At 43.6% G+C, this 22,412-nt stretch overlaps 1 protein-coding gene and 1 long non-coding RNA gene across 4 annotated transcripts in view; both read left to right on the plus strand.

Annotated features, from left to right (window-relative positions):
• Positions 1–16,683, plus strand: part of LOC111854677 (neuroligin-1-like) — a 122,657-nt gene extending 105,974 nt beyond the window's left edge. For all 3 annotated transcript variants that reach the window (XM_072704314.1, XM_023832912.2, XM_023832913.2), the window contains 3 exons: positions 12,626–12,838; positions 14,508–15,297; positions 15,528–16,683. In XM_072704314.1, the coding sequence (XP_072560415.1) occupies positions 12,626–12,838; positions 14,508–15,297; positions 15,528–16,347 (1,823 nt within the window). In that variant the 3' untranslated portion in view covers positions 16,348–16,683. The remainder of the gene's footprint in view (positions 1–12,625; positions 12,839–14,507; positions 15,298–15,527) is intronic.
• A 43-nt stretch (positions 16,684–16,726) lies between these two features.
• Positions 16,727–21,084, plus strand: LOC111854659 (uncharacterized). The gene is made up of 2 exons (XR_002840731.2): positions 16,727–17,034; positions 17,482–21,084. It is a non-coding gene; the product is annotated as an uncharacterized lncRNA (long non-coding RNA).
• The last annotated feature ends 1,328 nt before the right edge of the window (positions 21,085–22,412 follow it).

The raw sequence follows: 22,412 nt of genomic DNA on the forward strand, positions 1-22,412 counted from the left end.
TAAAGGATTGCTCACTGCCATTTATGAGTCATGTGATGTAAAGCAAATATATTTACAAACGCACGCGTGCACACAGCACACCATCTTGCACAGAGCGGGACTGATGAATTAGCTAATAACCTCTGCAGACTTTTAGCCATTAACATTGGATTTCTGTCCGATGTTTTAAAGTGAAAGCATATTCCGCCTTCACTGACCTGTAATTAAGGGTTTGCAGGCAGTAATGTAATCAGCAATAAAGATATTAACTTGCAACATATTTTCAGTTGCCAGTTTCGGTTCTGATGTATTTTCACCTACAGGCGTCTAACTGATCAATTGTATAACGAAAGAGTATATTTAAAGACGTCTTATGTGGGAAGTGTTGGTATTAATCACGGTAAGCATTGCTATATTAGCTAATGTCAGAGTCACGGAATTGAGAGGAGCTCAGTGTGTTTCAGGTATGAAACGTTCAATCCTTGCCAAATACGTTCTGCTTTTGATTTGAGTAATAACGGCATTGCTGACATTAATATTTGGAAGATAGGCAAAACCTCCTGTTTAAATGTGGAAAGACGTAATTTTTTTGAGGACATTAAGCTGGTTTAAACGGGAGGCTGTCATCGATATTGGAAGACATCGCCCGTCCTGGTCCAAGCTCGCAGAAGGGTGGATTGATGCACCTCCCGGCTGATGTCTGCATCCCAAAGAAGCAGATTCCTCAGGTCTTGACACTCAAGACGTTTCAGCTGCCGGGCACAGTTAACAGCTCTGGCTTCTGTGGTGCCATTTCCTATTGTGGAAACGCTACTCCTTTCATGAGGCATCTCATTCTTGCCCTTCAGATTTTCCCCTAAGTAACTCTTTTCCTTTTAGAAGATGTCAAAGTACAGGACGGTAAAAATTGATGCGGACAGTATGTACTAGAACCAATAAAGGGTAACATTTTAAAAGAAGCTTGACAAAAACAGCCATTTCTTGTGATCAAAACTGTACATGTAGTATACTTATACTACAGACGAACTCCTCATACTGTACGAGAAACGTGGTTGTGTGTGTGGGGCAGCATCAGGCACCCACTTCACTCTTGGCTAAATACCAGCTATAGAATGTCCAGTTATGTCAATTTCTCTGGCTCCCGAACACACGTCCACACCCCAATGTGCAAACCAACACCCAGTCATAGCGCTTCCCAAGACCAGACAGCCATTTTGAATCTTCTCTCCTCTCTTGTCCTGATGCAGATGCAGCAGTCATGTTTTCCCTCCCCCTAATTGCCGTTCTTCTTGAGGTGTGTGGCTTAGCAGGGTAGGACTCTGTGGCTGCGATCGGATTGTTATTGGTTCGAATCTTATGGCTTTATTAGTGACTTAACCGTCGGCCCCTCGGGCAAAGGCCCTTAACCCCAGTTGCTAAACATTGGCTGGCCCTGTGCTGTGACCCCCACACACACACACACCCCAATTTGCTCTCAGCTGTATATGTCTGTGTCTCTTGGAGACCAAGATGGGATAGGCGAAAATGCAATTTCCCCAGGGAGATGGATAAAATATCACTATTCTGTCACCTACAGCAGTCCTTCCTTCCCATTCCTGCGTCACGTGTCTCTGCTGGTCATCCTACATAGAGCAGTTCTTACAGAAACTCTTAGTAAAATTGGAATAGAATAAAATAGAATAAGAAACGTTCTGAAGGTAGGCCTTCTCTTTGAGCTGATGTGACCTGCATTATATTTATATTTTACATTAAACACCGGAGTTTCCAGTAAGGCCTTCTGGAACCTTCAGTCCTCATCCTTAACCATTAGTCCGCTTACTGCCCCACAAGAACACGGCCCCAGTGGGACCCATATCCACATCCTTAGTCAAAACAACTAAGTTCTCATCTCAATGTGCTAGCTATTTCATGAACCAATGGAACACCTCACAGTAAACCCTTTGGGGTATCGCTCGCAATGCACCCGTCATAATATTGCTCATGAATTAAGAATTTCCTTCTGATCAGATTTTTGTTGTAATATTGATGGCCAATTTTCCCTTTTGATTCCAGCACGTTTAGCTCTGACGCTGTGAAACAGGTGAGGAAATATATGTAAAAACTTTTTTACAGCAATTTTCCATCTCCAAGCTGCCGTTGTACCATCTAATAGCCTCCTTCCTGGATCACAGAGATGGAAATGAGTTCACCTCCTGTGGAAATATCTGCAGTTTTCCCAGCAGATTAATACCAATGACTGTTGAATAGGCACAGCGCCTTATTTCCATCTTCTGTACATATCGAAAGGCATTGCTTAACTTTTCTATTATTCCACCTTCTCCTAGTTGTGGTCTTATTTGGCTGTATGACCTGTGCTTGTTCTATTTATGACCCTGGCACTGCCCCGCCTCTCTCTCCTGCGGCGAATCCCCTTTCATTGTAAATTGGAGCTCTGAATTGATTGGAGGGCTGACGCCTCCATAAAAGGAGACACCCTGGTAACAAAGTTTTGCTACCAGCCAAAAGTCCCAGGCCAGTTGCATCATGTCCCTCGGCAAAAGCGATGCTGAACTTGCGCGAGTGAACAACGTTCCCTCAGACGGCGATGTAGCCAGATGGTCCTGAGAGGAACATTCTGACGTAGCTTTATTTAAAGCCTGCATATCTGGCCCTTCCATTGCACCTCCACGAGGTCCCAGCGTCGCCTATTTTCGACCCAAGATGCACAACCCAGCCTGTAAACCAGACCTGCACTTTAACAGTCTGAGTCATTTCAGTAACCCTCTGCCACACCCCCCCACCCCCCACCGACTTCTCAAATTAGACGAGTGGTGGGCAGAGCATCTCCAATCAGAGGGGAACTCTAAAACTCCACTGAAATAGGAAACTTGTATGCAGGGCACTGATGGGCCAAAGCTGTCACATACCTAAGGGACGGTGCGCTCCTTAGGACAAATGCCTCACCCACTGACAGCAATCCAGTCCTACCTGCCTGTCTCATAATCATAAGATTAATTATAATTATGACACATTAAATCTCATTCCCAGTTAAATAATTCATAGTCCATGTCAAAACATGAGGCTTTACAACATCCTTGACAGGATGCCAGTCCATCCCAGAGCACACTCTCATTTACACAATAAGAACAAACTAGAGACACTATTTCAGCTTATTGCGTGTTTTTGGACTGGGGAAGGACAGGAGGAATGCTGGAGGAGACCTGGGAACCATGGGAGGAAAAAGCAGTGCTGCCAACTAAACCAGTGCAGTAAGGTTACTGTGTATGAGCTCATTTTATGTAATATATCTGCTAGTGTGTCCAGTGAAAACACTGGTTATCGAGAAGAGCATTAAATTTAATGTTTAGTACATCAGCTCACTTTTAATTTTATAAACTGAATATTTCTGACAAAGTATAAAAACAACAACCTGCTACATTTTGATTAATGGTGAAGGTCTTTTTTTTTTTAATTATTATTATTTTATTATTCCCTGTCCTTTCTTTATGCCCGCCCCCTGCCTGCAGTGCTGCAGTGTGACCTTTCTTTATACTGCCAGAGAATTAATATGCAGATGAAAACATCTTCAAACAAACTGTTTTCCGTGCAGGCGGGATGCGGCGGAGTGTCCGGCCGCGACATTTTCCCCGAGCCGTCGGGGTTCATTAGGGAGACGCTGCCCGCAGGATGCAGCTGGCAGGGTTTAAAAGTTACTCCCCGCACCTGTCAGGAGAAGCGTGTGAGTCGGACACTCCCTGGAGAGCTGCAGGATCATTATTAATATTTAATCTTTAATATGTACCGGTCTTTAAATATTTTTTTCCAGCGCCCCGTCTCGCTGCCCTTCTGTCTTCGCCGGCTTGCCTCCGCTGCCACTCCGTCCGTTCTGCTCCCATAATGCAATTGGACGGTTAGTCGGTTAGCATTTCAGGCTGAGAAACAGCTAACATTGTGCGTATTTCAAACGGGATGAGCATGGGTGGTTCTGGGGGGAGGGGGGCAGTACCCCCTGGCTTGTGGGAGTGCTTATACAAAAATGTTCTGAGGGCAAAATGAAAAATAACTAGTTCAACTAGCAAATAGAGGAAGTGGGACCAAGACACCTGATTTGTTGGTTCTGCCTCCTTTAGTTGCTTGAACCCCCTCCTATACAATCTGATTGGTTATCTCTCTGAACCAATCATTTTTTGTTCTGCCCTCAGAACATATTTTTGTGTAAGTAAAACTCCTATGAGCCAGTGGCCCCGTGACCACATGCATGGCCCCCCCTCCACCCCCGCTTAAATATGTATGCTACTTGGGTCTGAAATAGATGTATTATTATCTACATTTATATATGTGAACTAAAATTTTGTACGCTGGGAACAGGCGAAACGCAAATGTAAGCACATTTTCTGGGTGCGCTGGGAGGTCGAGTTGCTTCAGCTGCTGAAAAGTTACCGACAGAAAACATAATCAAGCTTGTGGAAGCGCGACAGTCTGAATAAGAAATAAGTTACATATGTGTTAAAAACTATAAAAAGTAACTGCAAAGCATTGCATAAATAACATCAGTTTTCAAAATTGTCTTTTGCTTCTTAATGCTGGCAATCTAGTGTAAGTAATACTTGGCAGACATTAAGGTCAATGCATCTGCCCCCCCTAACAGAACAACTGGCCCCAGTCTGCCCCCCTGCCCAGTTGAAATGGTCTAGAACTGCCACTGGGTATAAGACATAACTTTTATGGAAACTGTGAGGGAATGGAGATTTTATTTTGTAATAATTTCCCTGTTCGTTAGTCACTGTTTCTCAGTTCTCTTCTCATGCTTATTCTTCGTCTTATTTTGCGTGCATTTAGAGATGGACAAAACAACAACAATATGCCATATTTAGCATGTGCCGGTGGATATTCTGGTGCATATTGATCACGGTGGCTTTTCGCCCCATTCAGTGATCGAAACTTCGGTCAGTTTTAGCTCGAAAAGCACCTGGCTTCCGATCCCAGGCTTTGGCAACAAGGCGATGTGGTATCTTGCTGTGGAAATCCCGTTTTTAATTGCCGCGATGATGCCAGAGACACGTAACACCTGGGTGCCCCCGTTAAACAACACGATCGCACTCCTGTGGGGTTTGCCGAGTTGGCAGGCGATGGTGCCTGCGGACGTGATCTCAAAAAGCACACCTTTACGAGTTAGAACACACCTAGCATAAATGTATCTGTTTGTTTAGTGGATAATGGTACGCTTATAATGTTGTCCGTATAAACATACATCTCCCCTAAATTGCATGATACGGAGTCACAGTAGTTAAGAGCCCCTCCAAAGAAGTATTTTAGTCACCTAATCACATTTTTGGACTGAATGGAAGAGCAGAAAGGTGCAGGTGCAGGACTTCAGTATCAGTCACTAAGCCACCATGTCTCTGCTATATAAACATATTTATTAACTATGGAAACTATATGAGACTTTTAGAACATATCTGCTCAACAACAGGAAAAACAACCTGGCATACTTAGTCATGATGTAAAGATTACTATAGCTGACTCAAATTGAATTTTCAGCACTGGCGTTTTAACAGTGGTGATTCTTTCTGTCGATTTACACCTTTATAAAAACATGGATGTTATTTTTTCTCGGCCTACGATGCAAATGTGCCATTAAAAAGAACAAACCTGCTTATTCATTATCTAAATGTGTCATGCAGCAAAAAAAGCACATGTGTAAATGGGTATTTACATGCTGGCATGTAATCACTGGCTTAAATAGTGCTGAAACAAATCAATAAATAAACTGAATAATATCATTTTTGATGGTTTTCTTAATAGTAACTGTTGGTATTACAGCAACAGCTTCTGTCAAAATAGCATCGATTCATTATCCATTGCTGTGTATTGTGGCAGTCACCTCCTGCTTGTTAATGCAGAATCAGCAGGTCTCACTGTGTTCAGATACAACATCCCGCTCGACTAAACTTTAATTGGACATGCATGTTATTAAGAGAAAATGTGCCATTTGAAATGCACAACGGTTTAAATAAATGGCAAAGGATATTGTAATTACAGTACTTAAGTCTAATTGAATCATATTTAATTTGAAAGAACACATAATTACAGTAATGCACGTTTCAGAGCATTGTTGCGATTCCCACCACACCGCACAGGTTCTTACAGCACTTCAGTAGGGAACCTGTGAATGACGCATGTCATCTGAATGTTCTGTACATATTCCTCTTTTTCCTGTTTGACAGTGTGTCTTCTTCAACAGGCATTACATTCCTAATGGGCTTATTTTTAAACTTCTCCAAAACCACTTTGTCATAGGAGGATATTTGGCATGGAAATTGAAATGGGATGTTTAAGAGCTGCTTTCCCGCTTGTTTGTCTGGATTTCTTTAACGCTTTGTTTTTTAATCTTTTGCCAAGATGGCCCTCAGGAGCCTGTGTCCTTTCAGAACATATGCTCTGCAAGAACATACGCTACAAGCTTCCACGGAATTCTTTCCCCCAACTTCAGACTGTGTCGGATTGGTTAGCTAGCAGCTCTTTTTAAACCATTTTGACTCCAAATTTGAATGTGGTCTTTGCAATAATATGTTATTTCAAGAAAGTGGGGTCAGACAGTCTTTGGAGTAATTGAGGTTAAGGGACTCACTCAAGGGCCCAATGGTAAAATCACTCTGCCGACCGCAGGATTTGACCCAATGACCTTCCTATCATAATCCACCCACGACTCTATCTTCCTGTTTGAATGAATACTTCCTAGTCGCTTTCTCCACAGTGTGCATCTTTTATCGTCGCTGATACTGCTACTGCTTAGCTGACTCCAAAGCCACTTACCCTGGATATTGCTGAGGTTAAGCACCTTTCTTGAGAACATATAAGCAGGTCTTATGGGATTTGAACCAATACCATTCTGGCTATAAGCCTGCGCCCCTAACCGCCATGCTGTCTGCTGTGGATGTGTGCAATGGGGTTATTCTCTTGATTGAATCCAGCTCCATTAACTCGTGCGCTAAATGGAGGTTAGCCGGAATGGGAGTACCGCTAATAAAACAACTAGTTACAGCTCTTCCCAGGAATGTGCACTGGGGGACAGATTGCGCAAGACCCGAGTTTTCTTAACCCGCATTTTGTCTTCATTTTGACACGAAATATCTCCTGCAAATATGAGCGGCGATTTTGTGTCTCATGTGGCGTTGCAGTTAGGATAGCACTGGGGACAGAGTTTATTACATCCTTCTCCACGTTCCCCACCGGGAGCGAACATTAATGACTTTTACACCGGTGCACATTGGAGAGTCACACCGAGCAACTTTTCTATATTAATTACAAGTACGTTAATTACATCAGTAACCTTTATTCTAGTAATAAGCAGTCATTACATGTTTATCTTAGGGAAACACACAAAGCTAAAGGGCGAAAAATGCGTGTTTGTGCAGATTATTAAAGAGGCTGCAATAACATGGGTGACCAGTGGGGGCAGTGTTGCGGGCATGTTTTGCACTTTATAGGATAGCTAGATATAATTGAGATGGTGTTTAATGAGAAACGATAAGCACTCTTCCTGGTTGGTCATGAGTCACGTCAACGCTTTTTTTTGACCGCCGAGATTATTGACTGTTGGGCTGGATCAGCAGAGCCTAGCGAGTCCGTCAGCAAGGAAACCTCAATCGCTTTTGACGCAAACAGCACTTATTACAGTACATATTCATTTCCAGCAGGACAATGCATTGTGCCTGGCTGAAAGGGCTTTTGAGACGGCGGCTGCCATGGGAGATGTGAATGAATCGCTGCTCAATCACTGTAAATATTCAGAGAGACGTGTCGTGAAAGGATCATTGTTTACAGCTGCGTGCGGAAGCAGACACAGCGAGCGAATAAGCGACCATGTGTCACGCCCGTGTACCGTTTTGTAGAGCCAGGGGTTGCCAAATGATTAAAAAGGGTTTTTTATTTATTTTCTCAGGGTCCTGCCAGTTGATGTCACGGAGGATAATGCCTCTTTGAAAGTTGTCAGGCACACACAGAGTGCCTATTGTCCTCCCAGTCGCTCGCTGCTCCTCGCCGTCCTTCGGGCAAAATTGAGATTAATCCGACGTATTTACTTTGCTGAAAGAAAAAGTCATTAAAATACACGACGCTCGGAGAGCAGTCCCCTGGTGTTTGTTTGGGTTCCAGTGATAAGCGCTTACTTAGATAAAGGGCTCCCTTAGACGTAATGCCTTTTCTGTTATCAAAATGCAGGCATGTTCATGCTAATATAGCATGAAAGGAAGAAGTGTGCATACCTGGAGAGTGTGTCCATGAAAGTGTGTTTGATTTCCTTTTATGTGTTAAAAGGCATGCAGTTCAGGTGACTCTATGAATGGTTGTTGGGGGGGTTATATATAAATTACATTGTGGGGACCAAAATGTGATAAAAACCTGTTATTTTAATGTTATGGTGAGCATTTTTCCAGTCGCCACAAGGAAACAATCAGTTTTATAAAAAATCTGCGAGTCTGATCAAGAAGCTAATAATGGTTACTTATGGTTATGGTTTGTGCTGGGCAGGGGTTAAGGTCATTGTTGGGATTTGAGAATTTCCTCAAAGAAATGAATGGAGAGTCCCCACAAAGATATAATAAAAACCTATGAGTGTGTGCACATGCATGTCTGCCTGCATGGACTGTGGGACGCACATGGGGGGGGGGTGATGTCATGTCCACATGTCTGGTTTTGAAAACTTCAGATAAAACCTTTTGTTTTAAAAACACAGTCATAATAAAGTATTGTCAGCTACCTTCAAATTATCTGTAGCTAATATTTTCATGATTGTCCATCACTGCATGTCCCCCCCCCCCGTCCCGGGTTCCACACTCCACGCCTGCCTGTGTGTGTGTGGTGCATGCCTATGTGGGTGTCAGAGCCCGGTGATGTCATATTCGGGGCATTCCATGGCCGAGACCGACTGCGCTTCTCCGGAAGCCCACTCCCACGAGCGGTCGCTGAGGTGCTGGATGGACGGAGGGGGCAGATGAGCGGACAGATGGACACGCAGATGGGCGGATGGCGCGGCAGCAGGGGGGGGGGCGGCTCCTTTGAGCGCGAGCGAGACAGCCGTGCGGCTGGACGTGCCCTGCCGTCCCCGTGAAGCTTCACGCTCGTGAAGGTCGGCTGGTCACCATGCAGTCAAAAGTCAGGGTAGGAAGTCACCTTGAGAGCAGCGGCACAAAACTGCTTCCTGTCTCTCATAATCTTTCTGAAATCTTTAAGTTCTCACCATTTCGGAACCCTCTCTAACCCATAGCCACGTCAATACCAGGGCTGTTCGTTACAGTCCGCTGTTATACAGCCATAATTTAGATAATTTATAGAGACACACATTTCTGGGTTAAACCAAAGCGACAGGACAGGAGGCTCATTAAGGGTAACCCCATTGAGAAGGTAAAGAACTAATGCAATCATCATACCAAATTCCTTACACTTAAATACCAAGTGGCATTATTTGAAAATATAAAAAATATTAAATCTGTGATAGGGGTTCTTTAGCATGTGAAAGATGAGGAAAACTATCTGCCCCCCAACCCTGAATGGAATGGCCCGTCTCTGCTGGAAGTTCCATTCAGCAGGGGTCAACTTCCTGTTCTTTCTTGCGTGTGGATTTCGCTCCGAGCTTCGAGCGAGCGGCTTAACGCTGAGAGTAATATAGAGGACGCAGTGCCAGTGAATGCGGGGGATCCAGAGGTTTTACCCGACAAACAGATTTGCCAGGCGGCAGCATGTCATGCCACCTGGTTGGACCTTAGCTATGGCGATTGGTGGCTTAACTTGACTGTGAAGTTGCCAATGGGGTTCGGCTCATTTACATCGACTGTACCTGAACTGACGGGCGAAAGAGGTCACGGAAACAAATTTGCAAATCTGCATGATCTCTTTCCTCGGGGCAGGTACAAGGAGCTTGGGGAGGTGAAATTTCAAATTAATTAGCCGTAAAGAAGAGTTTTACTTCTATCCCGGATACCAAGATGTTTAGGTTCAAATAACCAGCAATTAATGAAGTTAAATATGCAAGGTCAGCAAAGCTAGCTGATTCATCGTAGCCCAGATAAAATAGAAATTTATTTGGAACACTTGCATTTCTGACATACACAAGCAAATCCAAATTCCCTCGTCCCAAGGAATTAGATTCTCTTTTTTTTTCAATTTTCCAATTTCAATTCAGTTCAGTTTTTATAAGATTTTGGGATGTTAAATCCCACTGGTGAAGGTTCCATTATTTTCTGGTAACACTTCATCATCCAGTGGGCAGTAACCAGACTCAAATCTTGCAGGTTGTAGGCAAACATGTTTCCTCTTTTACCAGCATGTGAAACAGCAGTTTGCAAACTGGAGCTTAATTGTTTAATCATTTTTTTTTTTTTAAATGCTTGCATACCCTTTTAATTGCCCAGCTGAAACATTCAGCTCCGATTGCTCTTGCTTAAGGACTGTTCTTCCGCTGAATGCTGGAAGGGAGTGGGCTTGTATGCAGGGAAACATGTGGCTGACGCTCTAATGAACGTCTGCCTTGCGGGCCGATGGTGTGCTCGAGTTCTCCGGGCGACAGAACCCGGATTCGCTTTAAAAACATAAGTAGGGTGCTCCACTCTACGCTCCTGAAATCAATTTTGGGATGTAGAACCTCCAAAAATATAAAAGTGTAAATGGTCTGTTTTCTCCCCCCAAAATAATTCCCAGGCAGGCGTAACCTTTCTGTCAACTTTCCAGCTTTGTGACTGATACGGTTAGTCATAGTCCATTTGTTTGGGCCGGTTTTTGCCCATCAGAGGTAAGTGGACATCAAAGCAGAATTTCTTGGCTTAAACGACAGGGCCGGCTGTGAAACGTTGCAGAAGCGAGGTAGGCGGTGTTTGTGTGTGTGTGTGTGTGTTTGGTCCAGGTATGCCTTCCCTTGTGGGGACCAAATGTCCCCACAACATGATGAATACCTGTTTTATTTAGTTACTTGGGGAAAACTCCATTTTATAAAAAATCCGTGACTGCAATGAAAAAACTAAATATACAAAAACTCTTGTATTTTGTTTGGTTACTTATGGTTATGGTTAGGGCTGGTTAAGGTTTTCATTAGGTTAAGCATTAAGGTTAGCATTGGCATTTTTCCCATAGAAATGAATGAGTGGTCCCAAAAAAGATATGATTACATGACTGCGTGTGTGTGCGCGTGTGCGCATGTGCGTGCGTGCAGTGGCTGGGGTGTCCGTATCACGTCATACGACTGCTGCTGTCACCCTGTTTCAGGATGCCCTCATCTGCCTGAAAGTTTATCTATGTCAACCTAAGAGGCCCACCCACCTCCAGATCAGGCCAATAGGACTCTGGCCTGCCCCCTGTGCTTTTTGGTAAGATGACCAATTGCAAGAGGCACCAGGAAAGGAGATTCCTAATAGGTCAACTTTATTTCGATTTGCTTAGAACTAGTCCAGATGCTCCCCAGGTTACAATGGTCTGTGTTACAATGTTTCGACTTTACGATGGGTAAATGTTTTTCACTTTCAGTACATTATTCAATAAACTACATGCGATATTAAACATTTTATTCTAAAATAGGCTTTGTGTTAATGATTTTGCTCAACTGTAGGCTAATGTAAGTGTTGTAAGCATGTTTAAGGTAGGCTAGGCTAGGCTGTGATGTTTGTTAGGTTAGGTGTACTGTATTAAAATGCACTTTCGATTTACGATATTTTCGTCTATCGGAGCGTTACCCCATCATAACCTGCATTGTGATTGGCAGATTCAGACACCAAATCAGTCACTTAGATATTTCCCACAATGCATGATAAAGTGTGTTGGTGCTGATTTCAGCAACCCTCTCTTTGAACCAATCAGGTCTTTAGGCATCTGGTGTGGCAGACTTTAAATTCACTGGTGTGTTTTATGTACATGCTTCTGCCTTTCTCTACTTTGTGATTCTTCTTTCCTTTATAGGTCTTTATGGTGCTTGTTCCCCTTAAATTACTTGATCACTGGGCAGGATCCTTTTACTACAAGTATAGCGAGTCGCTTTGTTGGGCTGAAGGCGTGTTTATGACAGCATTAAAGTGCCTTCGGCAATTATACACCACACTTCCTGGCTCAGTTCCGTTTTTGAAGATGCACGTGAATATATGAATACATATAAAAATATTAACGTATATACATACATAGCTAGGTGATTTATTCATGTTTTCCTTTAATTCTTAAAATATGTATTATGGTGTAAATATATTTCGGTGTCTACTCTAAAATTGAATTTCAAGAATTTTATTACACTTGACATAAACAAAATTGACTTTGGGCAGTAACTCGCATTTTATTGCCGAAAATAATGAAATGCAGCTGGCCAGTGATTTGGTATGTTCTGGAGTGATCAGTGAATTAGGGAAGGCAGAGTTTAATCTGATGCTCTGATCAATAAAACCCTTTATATTGAATGGGATCCTTCACTAACACCCTGCACATTTTATGTTGTCGTTCAATGCGATTTTGCACTGTTAGTGGTCTCATTCGAATGACAAAAAACCTGTTAGATAATGTATCTGTATAGTAAAACTGTGGCGTTATGCAAAGTTGCCCTGGAAGTGCATATTCACTCCTTACATAATGATGTCACTCCTTACATAATGATGTCACTCCTTAGCCTGAGAGCTTCCCTCTTTTTGTCTTTCAGGGTTTTTGAGCACAGGCGACCAAGCCGCCAAGGGGAATTATGGGCTCCTGGATCTCATTCAGGCCCTTCGCTGGACCAGCGAGAACATCGCCTTTTTCGGGGGTGACCCTCTGCGCATCACCGTTTTCGGGTCGGGGGCTGGTGCCTCCTGCGTCAACCTGCTGACCCTGTCTCATTACTCCGAGGGCAACCGCTGGAGCAATTCGACCAAAGGTACGCGAGGCAGCCCGTGAGGCAGCCCGTGAGGCAGCCCGTGAGGCAGCCCGTGAGGCAGCCCGTGAGGCAGCCCGTGAGGCAGCCCGTGAGGCAGCCCGTGAGGCAGCCCGTGAGGCTCTTGCTGCTGTGGAGAGCCAATGCGGAAATGAAGGATGTCAGTTCTCACATTGAGTCCTTGGGCTGAATTTCTTCAGTAAAACACAGCACTCATATGAGTAAAATGATTTATGTATACATATATATATATGTTTATGTATATATGTATATGTATACATATATATATGTATATATACACATTTTTTCTCCAGATAGCGGGACAACAAGTACTTGGAAGGTAGGTAGGTAGGTGGGTAGGTAGGTAGGTAGGTAGGTAGGTAGATAGATAGTGGGTGGTTATTAAATTAAACCATGTTGTGGCAGCTGGATGTGGGTACTATATGAGCTCCATTAATAAAAACAGAAACAGCCAGTCTTGATGATTATGTGTGTGTGTTGAATATGAGTAGCATAAACTCTTATAATCAATGCGTCACCATTTATCATTCGAGGCTGTTGCGCTCTCTCTCCCATGGAGGGACAGAGCTGTCATGTTCCTTTCAAAATTGCAAAGTGATTTGTTATTGTTAGCAGGCATGTAAAATCTGCAAACACCGTTAGCTTCAGAGAGACGCTGTGCTCTTGAAGTGCCTGTGCGCCGAAAGCTACCCCGCATTTGTTGCGAAACACGGAACGTTTGAAAAAGTTTTGTCCCCGATACAGTTGGGTCGGCGTGAGCCATGAAAACAAAGTAGGTTATCGTGTTTTGGATGCTTGAAATCCCAGTGAGCTAAATTAAAGGTCAGATCTTGTCAGGGGACATCATTAGGGCTCTTGTTGTCCCACGTGATTCCAGATCATTCTGTTTGTTGTCTTTGTTGCGTTCTGTAAGGGAGAGCGGGTATAATATGTGCTACTGCTTCGCTCTCACCTCACAGGTGCGCACGCCGCCCGGTCACTCCCCCCTTGTGTGCATTAATCAAGTGGCTCCAGTCCTAGACAGTTTCACTTAATACTTTCTTCCTGGCTGTCTTGGGCTTCTTGTTTGAAAATCACTGATAAAGGTAGTAGGCCCGGCCCTCCATTAAGTATTGAGGTTATTTTTTATTGCATTCAGAAGAAGACTGAAGTAGATATGAAACTTTAAGGATTATGTTGATTAATCTGAAAGCATTTACATAGCAATTTTATTATAAGGAACTTAATTTCAATAAGAATCTATACTCTAATGGACTTCATAAGGTTTTTTCTGCACATACCCCATGTCTGGTTGTGTAACCTTTATTTATTTATTTGTCGGCACGTTTATTCATTATTTGCAATTTCTATTTCTACTTCAGTTTTTATTTTTTTATTCTATTAATTGTCTTTTGTATTCCTCTCTTGATTGTGTGCTTAATTGCAATACCTCATGACGGCAGCTGCACCAAAACAGACTCCCCGTACTTTTAGTACTTAAAAGGATTGTGATTCTGATTAATTTATATTTGTTTGATCTTGTATGATTTTTAAGGCTAATACTGCTAAAATGAAAGTGAATGAAATATGCAGTTTCTTCAGCATCCTCTTTCCCCCTCATCCATAACTTACATTGTGTTCTGCTTCATCACGGTTTCTTGCCTCTCTGCAGGACTTTTCCAGAGAGCTATAGCACAGAGCGGCACAGCCCTGTCTAGCTGGGCGGTCAGCTTCCAGCCCGCTAAATACGCCCGTCTGCTGGCCAAGAAAGTAGGCTGCAACCTCCGGGGCAGCGTGGAGCTGGTGGAGTGTCTGCAGAAGAAACATTACAAGGAGCTCGTGGACCAAGACATCCAACCCGCCCGGTACCACATCGCATTCGGGCCCGTCATCGACGGCGACGTCATCCCCGATGACCCTCAGATCCTCATGGAGCAGGGGGAATTCCTCAACTATGACATCATGCTAGGGGTGAACCAGGGCGAGGGCCTGAAATTCGTGGAGCTCATCGTGGACAGCGAAAACGGAGTCCAGGCCAACGACTTCGACTACGCCGTCTCCAGCTTCGTGGACGATTTGTACGGCTACCCAGACGGCAAGGACATCCTTAGGGAAACCATCAAGTTCATGTATACGGACTGGGCAGACCGGCACAACCCGGAGACCCGGAGGAAGACCCTGTTGGCCTTGTTCACGGACCACCAGTGGGTTGCCCCTGCCATCGCCACGGCCGACCTACATTCCAGCTTCGGGTCCCCTACCTATTTCTACGCCTTCTACCACCACTGCCAGACAGACCAGGTGCCCCCCTGGGCAGATGCTGCCCACGGCGACGAGATCCCCTACGTCTTTGGCCTGCCCATGATCGGACCCACTGATCTCTTCCCCTGCAACTTCTCCAAGAACGACGTCATGCTGAGCGCCGTCGTCATGACGTACTGGACAAACTTCGCGAAAACTGGGTGAGTTCCTTTTGGAGTAACTTGGTTTGTATTTGACCTGTTTGTCAGACATTGTGGTTCATTTCATGGTAATTCATGCCCCGAGAGTTAGACCCCTGTTAATAATTTATATCACATTCTTTTCTGGTATTTGTATGGCGTTATTTAGCATATGCCGTCAGTACTTGAATGTCAGAATAACCAGCTTAAACAGTATTTGGAAATCGGTGACTTTCTGGTATTTCCCGCAGCGACCCCAATCAGCCGGTCCCCCAGGACACCAAGTTCATCCACACCAAGCCCAACCGCTTTGAGGAGGTGGCCTGGACGCGCTACAACCAGAAGGACCAGCTGTACCTGCACATTGGCCTGAAGCCACGAGTCAAGGAGCACTACCGCGCCAACAAGGTCAACCTGTGGCTGGAACTGGTGCCCCACTTGCACAGCCTCAATGACCTCACGCAGGTCGTCTCCACTACCACCAAAGGCCCTGTGCCAGAGCCCACACCCAGGACACCAAAGAAGGTCCCCACTGCCACCAGGAGGCCCAACCCCACTCCCTTCCCAACGGAGAACCAGGACGAGCACAGCCAGCTGGAGCGCCCCCTACTGGTGGACAGACGGGATTACTCCACGGAGCTGAGCGTCACCATTGCTGTCGGCGCCTCGCTGCTCTTCCTCAACATCCTGGCCTTCGCCGCCCTCTACTACAAGAAGGACAAGCGGAGGCAGAATGTGCACCAGCGCTGTAGTCCCCAGCGTGGCACCACCAACGACCTGGCGCACGCCCAGGAAGAGGAGATCATGTCCATGCAGATGAAACACACGGACCTGAGCCACCAGTGTGACGGCATCCACCCGCACGAGATGGTCCTCCGAAGTGCCTGTCCGCCAGACTACACACTGACCATGAGGAGATCCCCGGACGACATCCCCCTAATGACCCCCAACACCATCGCCATGATTCCCAACAGCATTCCAGGGATACCATCCTTGCATCCGTTCAGCACCTTCCCTAGTGGACAGAACACCTTGCCCCACCCCCACTCACATTCAACAACCAGGGTATAGCCGGTGGGGAATTACCTTTTCTGCAAATCATTGTCATGAGCACCTGGCGATATTGTACTGCTGAAAGGGAAAATATCACTTTTTTTTGTAAAAAAATAAAAATAAATAAATAATACATAAAAATAAAGAAAAATGTTCGGATTACATAAACATTTCTTTTGTATGTGATGGAAAGCATAAAAGAAGGTCAATTTGCTGTCACTGGAGGAGCTCGAGCTGAATGATATGGCTGGTTTGGAGAAAACAGGGATGGGAGAGAATCGTGAATCAGGCATCCACATGGATACACACAGACGCTTGTTTATGGAGCCAAAAGAAGACAATGCCCCAAAGGATTCTAGCTTGGGGGTGGGTGGGTGGGGGGGGTGGCGTGGGGTGGGTGGTATATACTGGCGTTACAAAGAGATATTTTGAAAAACTATTCAAAATATGCACAATGGAGGTATTTACAAGAAATATCTCCAATTTCTTTTGTTTCATCTTTTTTTTTTTTTTTTGGGTGGGGGGGGCGATTTATTGTGTAGAACGTTTAGTTATCTAGGTCTGTACACAAGGCACTGTTGTTTAATCCCAAATAGGGCACCATCAAAACCAACGAGAACATTGGCCGATTTTGGCAGATGAAGCATCGTCACGTAAGTGCCGTCGACGCTGAAAGCTGGCGGACAGAAGAACTGGATATTTTTGGTACGCCGCATGACAATTTAACCGCTTGGTGGCTGTTCTGCTGATTAAGTTGCAATTAGAAATAATTTTCATCCCTCGATTGGGTTCGTTCAACACCGTGACTGGCTCCAGACTCATGTGGGAGGGCTGACCCAGGAGACTTGGGTAGGGGTTTGATGAGGGGGGGGGGCAGGGAGATGTATACATGAGCACCCCGGTGATCATGGATAATAAGGACTCCTCTTTTTTGTACAATGTTTGTTGATAAAAATGTTTTAATGGTGGTGAGAGACTTGTCATCCATCAGCTCCTTATCACACGAGGGAGTCCGTTATTCCGTTCGTCCTCTGTTCCTCATTTCCTCTGTTGGCCAGGTCACCCAAATCAGGCTTCTCCACTTCCTCTGGCCCAAAGTCTGTCACTCCTCACCTCTGATTCGCTGTCTGATTTGCGTCTTATTTTTAACAGGTTGCTGACGAGTAGCGGAGAGGCTGGACTGCTGGGGTGTAGCTCGAGATTCAACTGGTTGTTTTATTAGAAATGCTTTGTAACGCTATTTAAAGATTAAAGACTGTATGAATGTCCCTCACTGTGGCATTATTTTTTTGCAGAAAGCTGTAATCGGTGTTTAATTTGAGTCCTGGATGTACGCTTTGTATGCCTTTTCACAGATTCGGGTTTTAATGTCGCTGTTGGTCTTTAATGTCTTGCAGCTGCATTTGTTTATGATAACCCCATCAGAGGACGTCTTACCCAAATTGCTTTAATGTTGGCAGCGGCCGAGTTATGGTTTACACTGATGCTCCCAGCCACATTCTCTAGGGGGCGCTGCAGGGTTTCCACATACAACTGTGGCCCTAGCACCAAAAATTGCGAAAACGGTCCTCTTGCAATAATGAATCAAAAACTAAAACTAAAAAACTACCAGGCAAAATTCAGCTTCTTATACTTTAACTCGATTTGGTCATTGTCATTATATAGCTGATCATACTATCGATGCTAAGGTCTTAGGTTAGCGTTATCTGTTTAAAAGCGTGAAATATACACATGCAAATAGACCGTCATTCATTTGGTGATGGAAAGGAACTACGGTTTGGCTAATTAAGGGAATGAGATTGGAGCCGTTAGCCAATGACGTTGGAGTCTCGCTAGTGGCCCTGGTTCCATCAGTAGTTTTTTGCCGACAAAGGACGACCGCAGGGTAAGTTCCTGTAGTAATTTCATTGGTTGTACAGTGGCAAGGGCGCCCGCTACACCGCGTCGACCCCAGACCAGCTGAAAGAGCCCGTCTTCCACTCCGATGAGCGCCGCATGTTGAGACAACCTCACCTTCAGCTCCGCGACCTCCTTCTTGACTCCCCCATTGTTTTCATTAAGCAAAGAATGAATATGCAATCCTCTGTTCTTTTAGGGCTCAGTCACACCTTCTAGAATGTTCTTTTTCTGTTATCGTTGCCACTTAATCCAATCTGAACACCCGTGTCCACTGGACACCCCCCCCGAACACACTCCTGTACCCACTCCTATACTCTACTCCTGTCTTTCCCAACGTATTTTGTAGTTTTCTCGTTCCGTTGCCTTCACCGACGGACGTTCGAGGTCCCCTCCTTATGTTAACCATGCATCATGTTGTCTGCTGTTAGGTTTAGGGTACGTGTACGTTTTTGTAACTACGGGGACTGCATGTCACAGTAAGACAATGGACTGAGTCATCTTCGAAGGGGAAAATGCGGCAACCTATTGTGGGATGAATGTAATTCTGAGTGTGAAACATCACATAACACATTGATATCATTATTTTGGTCTGTTATTGTCATAAGCTTATGAACCCTTTGATTTCAGCCCCATGTTAGTGATAAAGTTATGTAAGAGTACTACAGTACTATATGTAACTTACATAAGAGCTTTTGTAAATGGGAAGGACTTCTGTGATTTTCTTTGTGTCCTGCATCCCATGCAGAGTATCCTCCGCCATTTGCCTGTACTAGATAACTGTTTAGAAGATGGGTGGATGGATAGATGGATCCCACCAACCCAACCCTAACCCTAATGGAAATGTCACCATTTATATAATTACCCCCATTTACGCTAAAACAGCATCACCTGCTTGCAGTATGTAACCACAACAGACTGTATCTCATGGCTTTAGAGAGAATAAATCTGAGAACAGCATGGAAACATCACTAATCCACAGCCTAAATATCACAATTACAAAATGTAGCATTTTTGTAGTCGAAATAGAGGGGATATGATACATTTGCCTATTTTGCTAATATATAACGTTAAGCAGTCAAGCACTGTGTTTTGTTGTTAAAATATATGCTACTTTTGTATTTAAAAAATATCAAAAAGGATTATTCCTGAATATGTGGGCTTCTGATAGCTTTATCATATTCATTTAATTGATTGATACCGGTGTAGCAAAAATGAAATCCGCGTAGAAGGAATTGATGTAAAACTGGCCATATTTGGAACATGACAGCGGGTGCCAAACGACAGTGTTTATATTACGGCTGTAAAATAAAGTAAGGAAGGAAGGACCTCAACCTACACATTTGTTCTCACCACCAAGCAAACTTTTAACTTGTAGTTAAATATTGTGTTTGACATTACAATTCTGATGTTTTCACTCAGTGACACTGACCTTTGTAAATATATAATGTTTCCAAAAGGCACAGTTACGGAAGGGGTCTTGGTTTCTATATTGTCATGAAACAGTATTTGATTTCTGCTCTTCTGACATGACTTGTTTAAAATTTCTACTAGAAATGTAAAGTAAAAAAAAATAAAAACACCTGTCACCAATTTGTTACATTACCTTGTTACATTACCTTCCGTATTAAATCAAAAGACACATATTATTGTTAATTGATAACTCACTGAAAGCTGTAATTATTTGTTGTACAGTTTCACGCACAGATCCAGTATATAATGCAGTATATATTCCGTTTAGTCTTAGAACACTTTCCTGGCCGTGAGCAATGTTTTTCTCACCCACATTTGCAGTTAAAGCTTTCTTTTAGAGCTTTAAAGACTAACCAAACACCTCTTTCTCTGTTGCCTTCCCCTGATGATTTTGTTTTCATTTTATTTCTTAGGGTTAGCTAAAAGATTTTTGGCATTCATTGACGGTCACGCGTTTTGACAATATGTTGAGTTTTTTTTTTTCTTCATAAACCTACCAAAAGAGCTACTGTTCTAAATATTTTTCCCCTGTATTTTCCCCTGATTTGTGAATCCCCTCCACCACTGTTGTGAAAATTGTACTACAAATCTGTTGTTTATTTATATAAGTACTGGGCACTGGCCATATGTTTACCTTACAAATATATGGTTATCTCAGATGTTAAAGTGATAGATTTGACTGGTCATATATCATATAAGCTCTGTATTAAAAGATTTTGTATATCACATTGTCACTGTACCATTTGACTGAAGACTGGAGACAGTACATAGGCAGCTGAAGTAACAAATAGACATTATTGTTTAGGTTTATGGTGTGAGGAAAAGTGGGATGCTTGTTTTTCTGGGGAACTGATTCCTTATAACAGACTCTGTAAGTCCTCGTTTTGGATAAATGTTTGCTTTTTGCCCCACCCCCACTACACACAGACACACACACACACACACACACACACACACATACATTCCTGTACTCATATCTTTGTGGGGACGCTCCACTCATTTCTATGGGAAAAACTCTAATACCAACATGACGACCTTAATCCCTACCCAGCCATAACCTTAACCATAAGTAACCAATCAAAATACAAGTCTTTTGGCATTTTGAGTTGTTTGATTGCAGTCACAGATTTTTATAAAATTGAATTTCCCCACTGGGGACCGAAAAAACAGTCCCCACAACGACAAAACATAACCAACGACAGGTTTTTATCACATTGTAGGGAAGTTTGGTCTCCCACAATGTAATGTATACCTGACCCACACACACAATTTGCTCCATCCTTACTGCCATGGACATATTTTGGCAAAAAATAATTATAGCCTTAAATATTTGCTGTGTATTTAAGCAATGTTTTATGAATAAAGTTCATATATTACTATGTTTTACCTAGGATGTTAATGTTTGGTCGAAATACACAGCACAATTCTCTAAGACAGAAACAAACTGTACAGTATGTCACCTAGTGTACGTGTTCCATCAGGGTGGCTTGCGGGCCTGTCCCAGAATGCTCCATTCTGAATGAGGCTTTAGCCTCTCGTTTTAGCCAATCCTGAAAAAGAACATGCAGCGTAATTTTAAATGTCACTCATAGCCAGTACAAATATCCACCATGTGCCACACCTTCAGTTATCGCACATTATCAGTTTCAATTGTTTTTCTAGGAATTAAAACGGACAGAGGCCCTCGCTCCTATTCATATGTAAGGTTGGTTTGCCTTCGGTGATTTCAGTGACTGTGTATGGACATTCATGGTTTTCATGAGAAGTTTTTAATATCATTAATAAATATGATCATATTTTTTAATTTGCTGGGCTTGCTGTCTTCCTATGGTCGACTTTGTCTCCCACCAAAAACACCGACAGGGCCTCACCGGCAGATCAGCAGAACTGGTATGATTTTATTTCCAAAGAAGATGCACCGTATCCTTGCCGTTTTCCGTGTTGTGTTTACAGTGTTGCCGGAAGTCGGGGAGTGGGCTCTGTATTCATGTACATCACCATTACCGCTCTGTCCGTTTGTCACTTGCAGCGACAGGATGAATAGCCAACTGATGGCAGACGTTCAGGCCCCACGGAAACGCACACTAGCCATTTAAAGCAAGAGTGAGTTTGTGTCCATTAACTGAGGCTTTTTCCCCCTGATACTAAAATTGAATCAGTACCGTGCTCAACTCTCTTTGACCCCCTGTAATGATCTCATCGCATGACATCACGGACACCACAGAGCCTGCCGTAATTTCACATAAGTAAAATGTAGGTACTGCACTTCCTTGAAGCTGCTGTAACAAATGCTTGATTTCTGGTGGGTTCCAAAAAAAAAACAAAGAATATCTTCCCGTGAAGAGGAAATCTCTCTTTTCATGAATTTTATAGTGTAGACAAATTGGTGTTCCATTCCCACAAATTGAATTAGAATTTATGTTCTGGTGAGAAGAAAAAATACACAGGTGGCATGAATGTTGACCCCCTGCTTGAATGACTAAAGGAAAAAGTGAATTATGGTTTCCTCTGGGATGAAATTACCCCTAATCCGCAAGTGCATAATAAAACAGACATTTAAATCCCTACTGTATGGTCTCCAGCCTGCATATAGCTCATATGAAAATATGGGGGAAGCAGTGGTATGCATTACACACCTTTTAAGAGAAGGAAATGAAATATTGGTCTAACAAAACCGGCTGGAGACCCAGCCCTTGAAGACCTAAGCTTGTTAG

Source organism: Paramormyrops kingsleyae, chromosome 21 (genome assembly GCF_048594095.1).
Source record: "Paramormyrops kingsleyae isolate MSU_618 chromosome 21, PKINGS_0.4, whole genome shotgun sequence".
Taxonomy (NCBI): domain Eukaryota; kingdom Metazoa; phylum Chordata; class Actinopteri; order Osteoglossiformes; family Mormyridae; genus Paramormyrops; species Paramormyrops kingsleyae.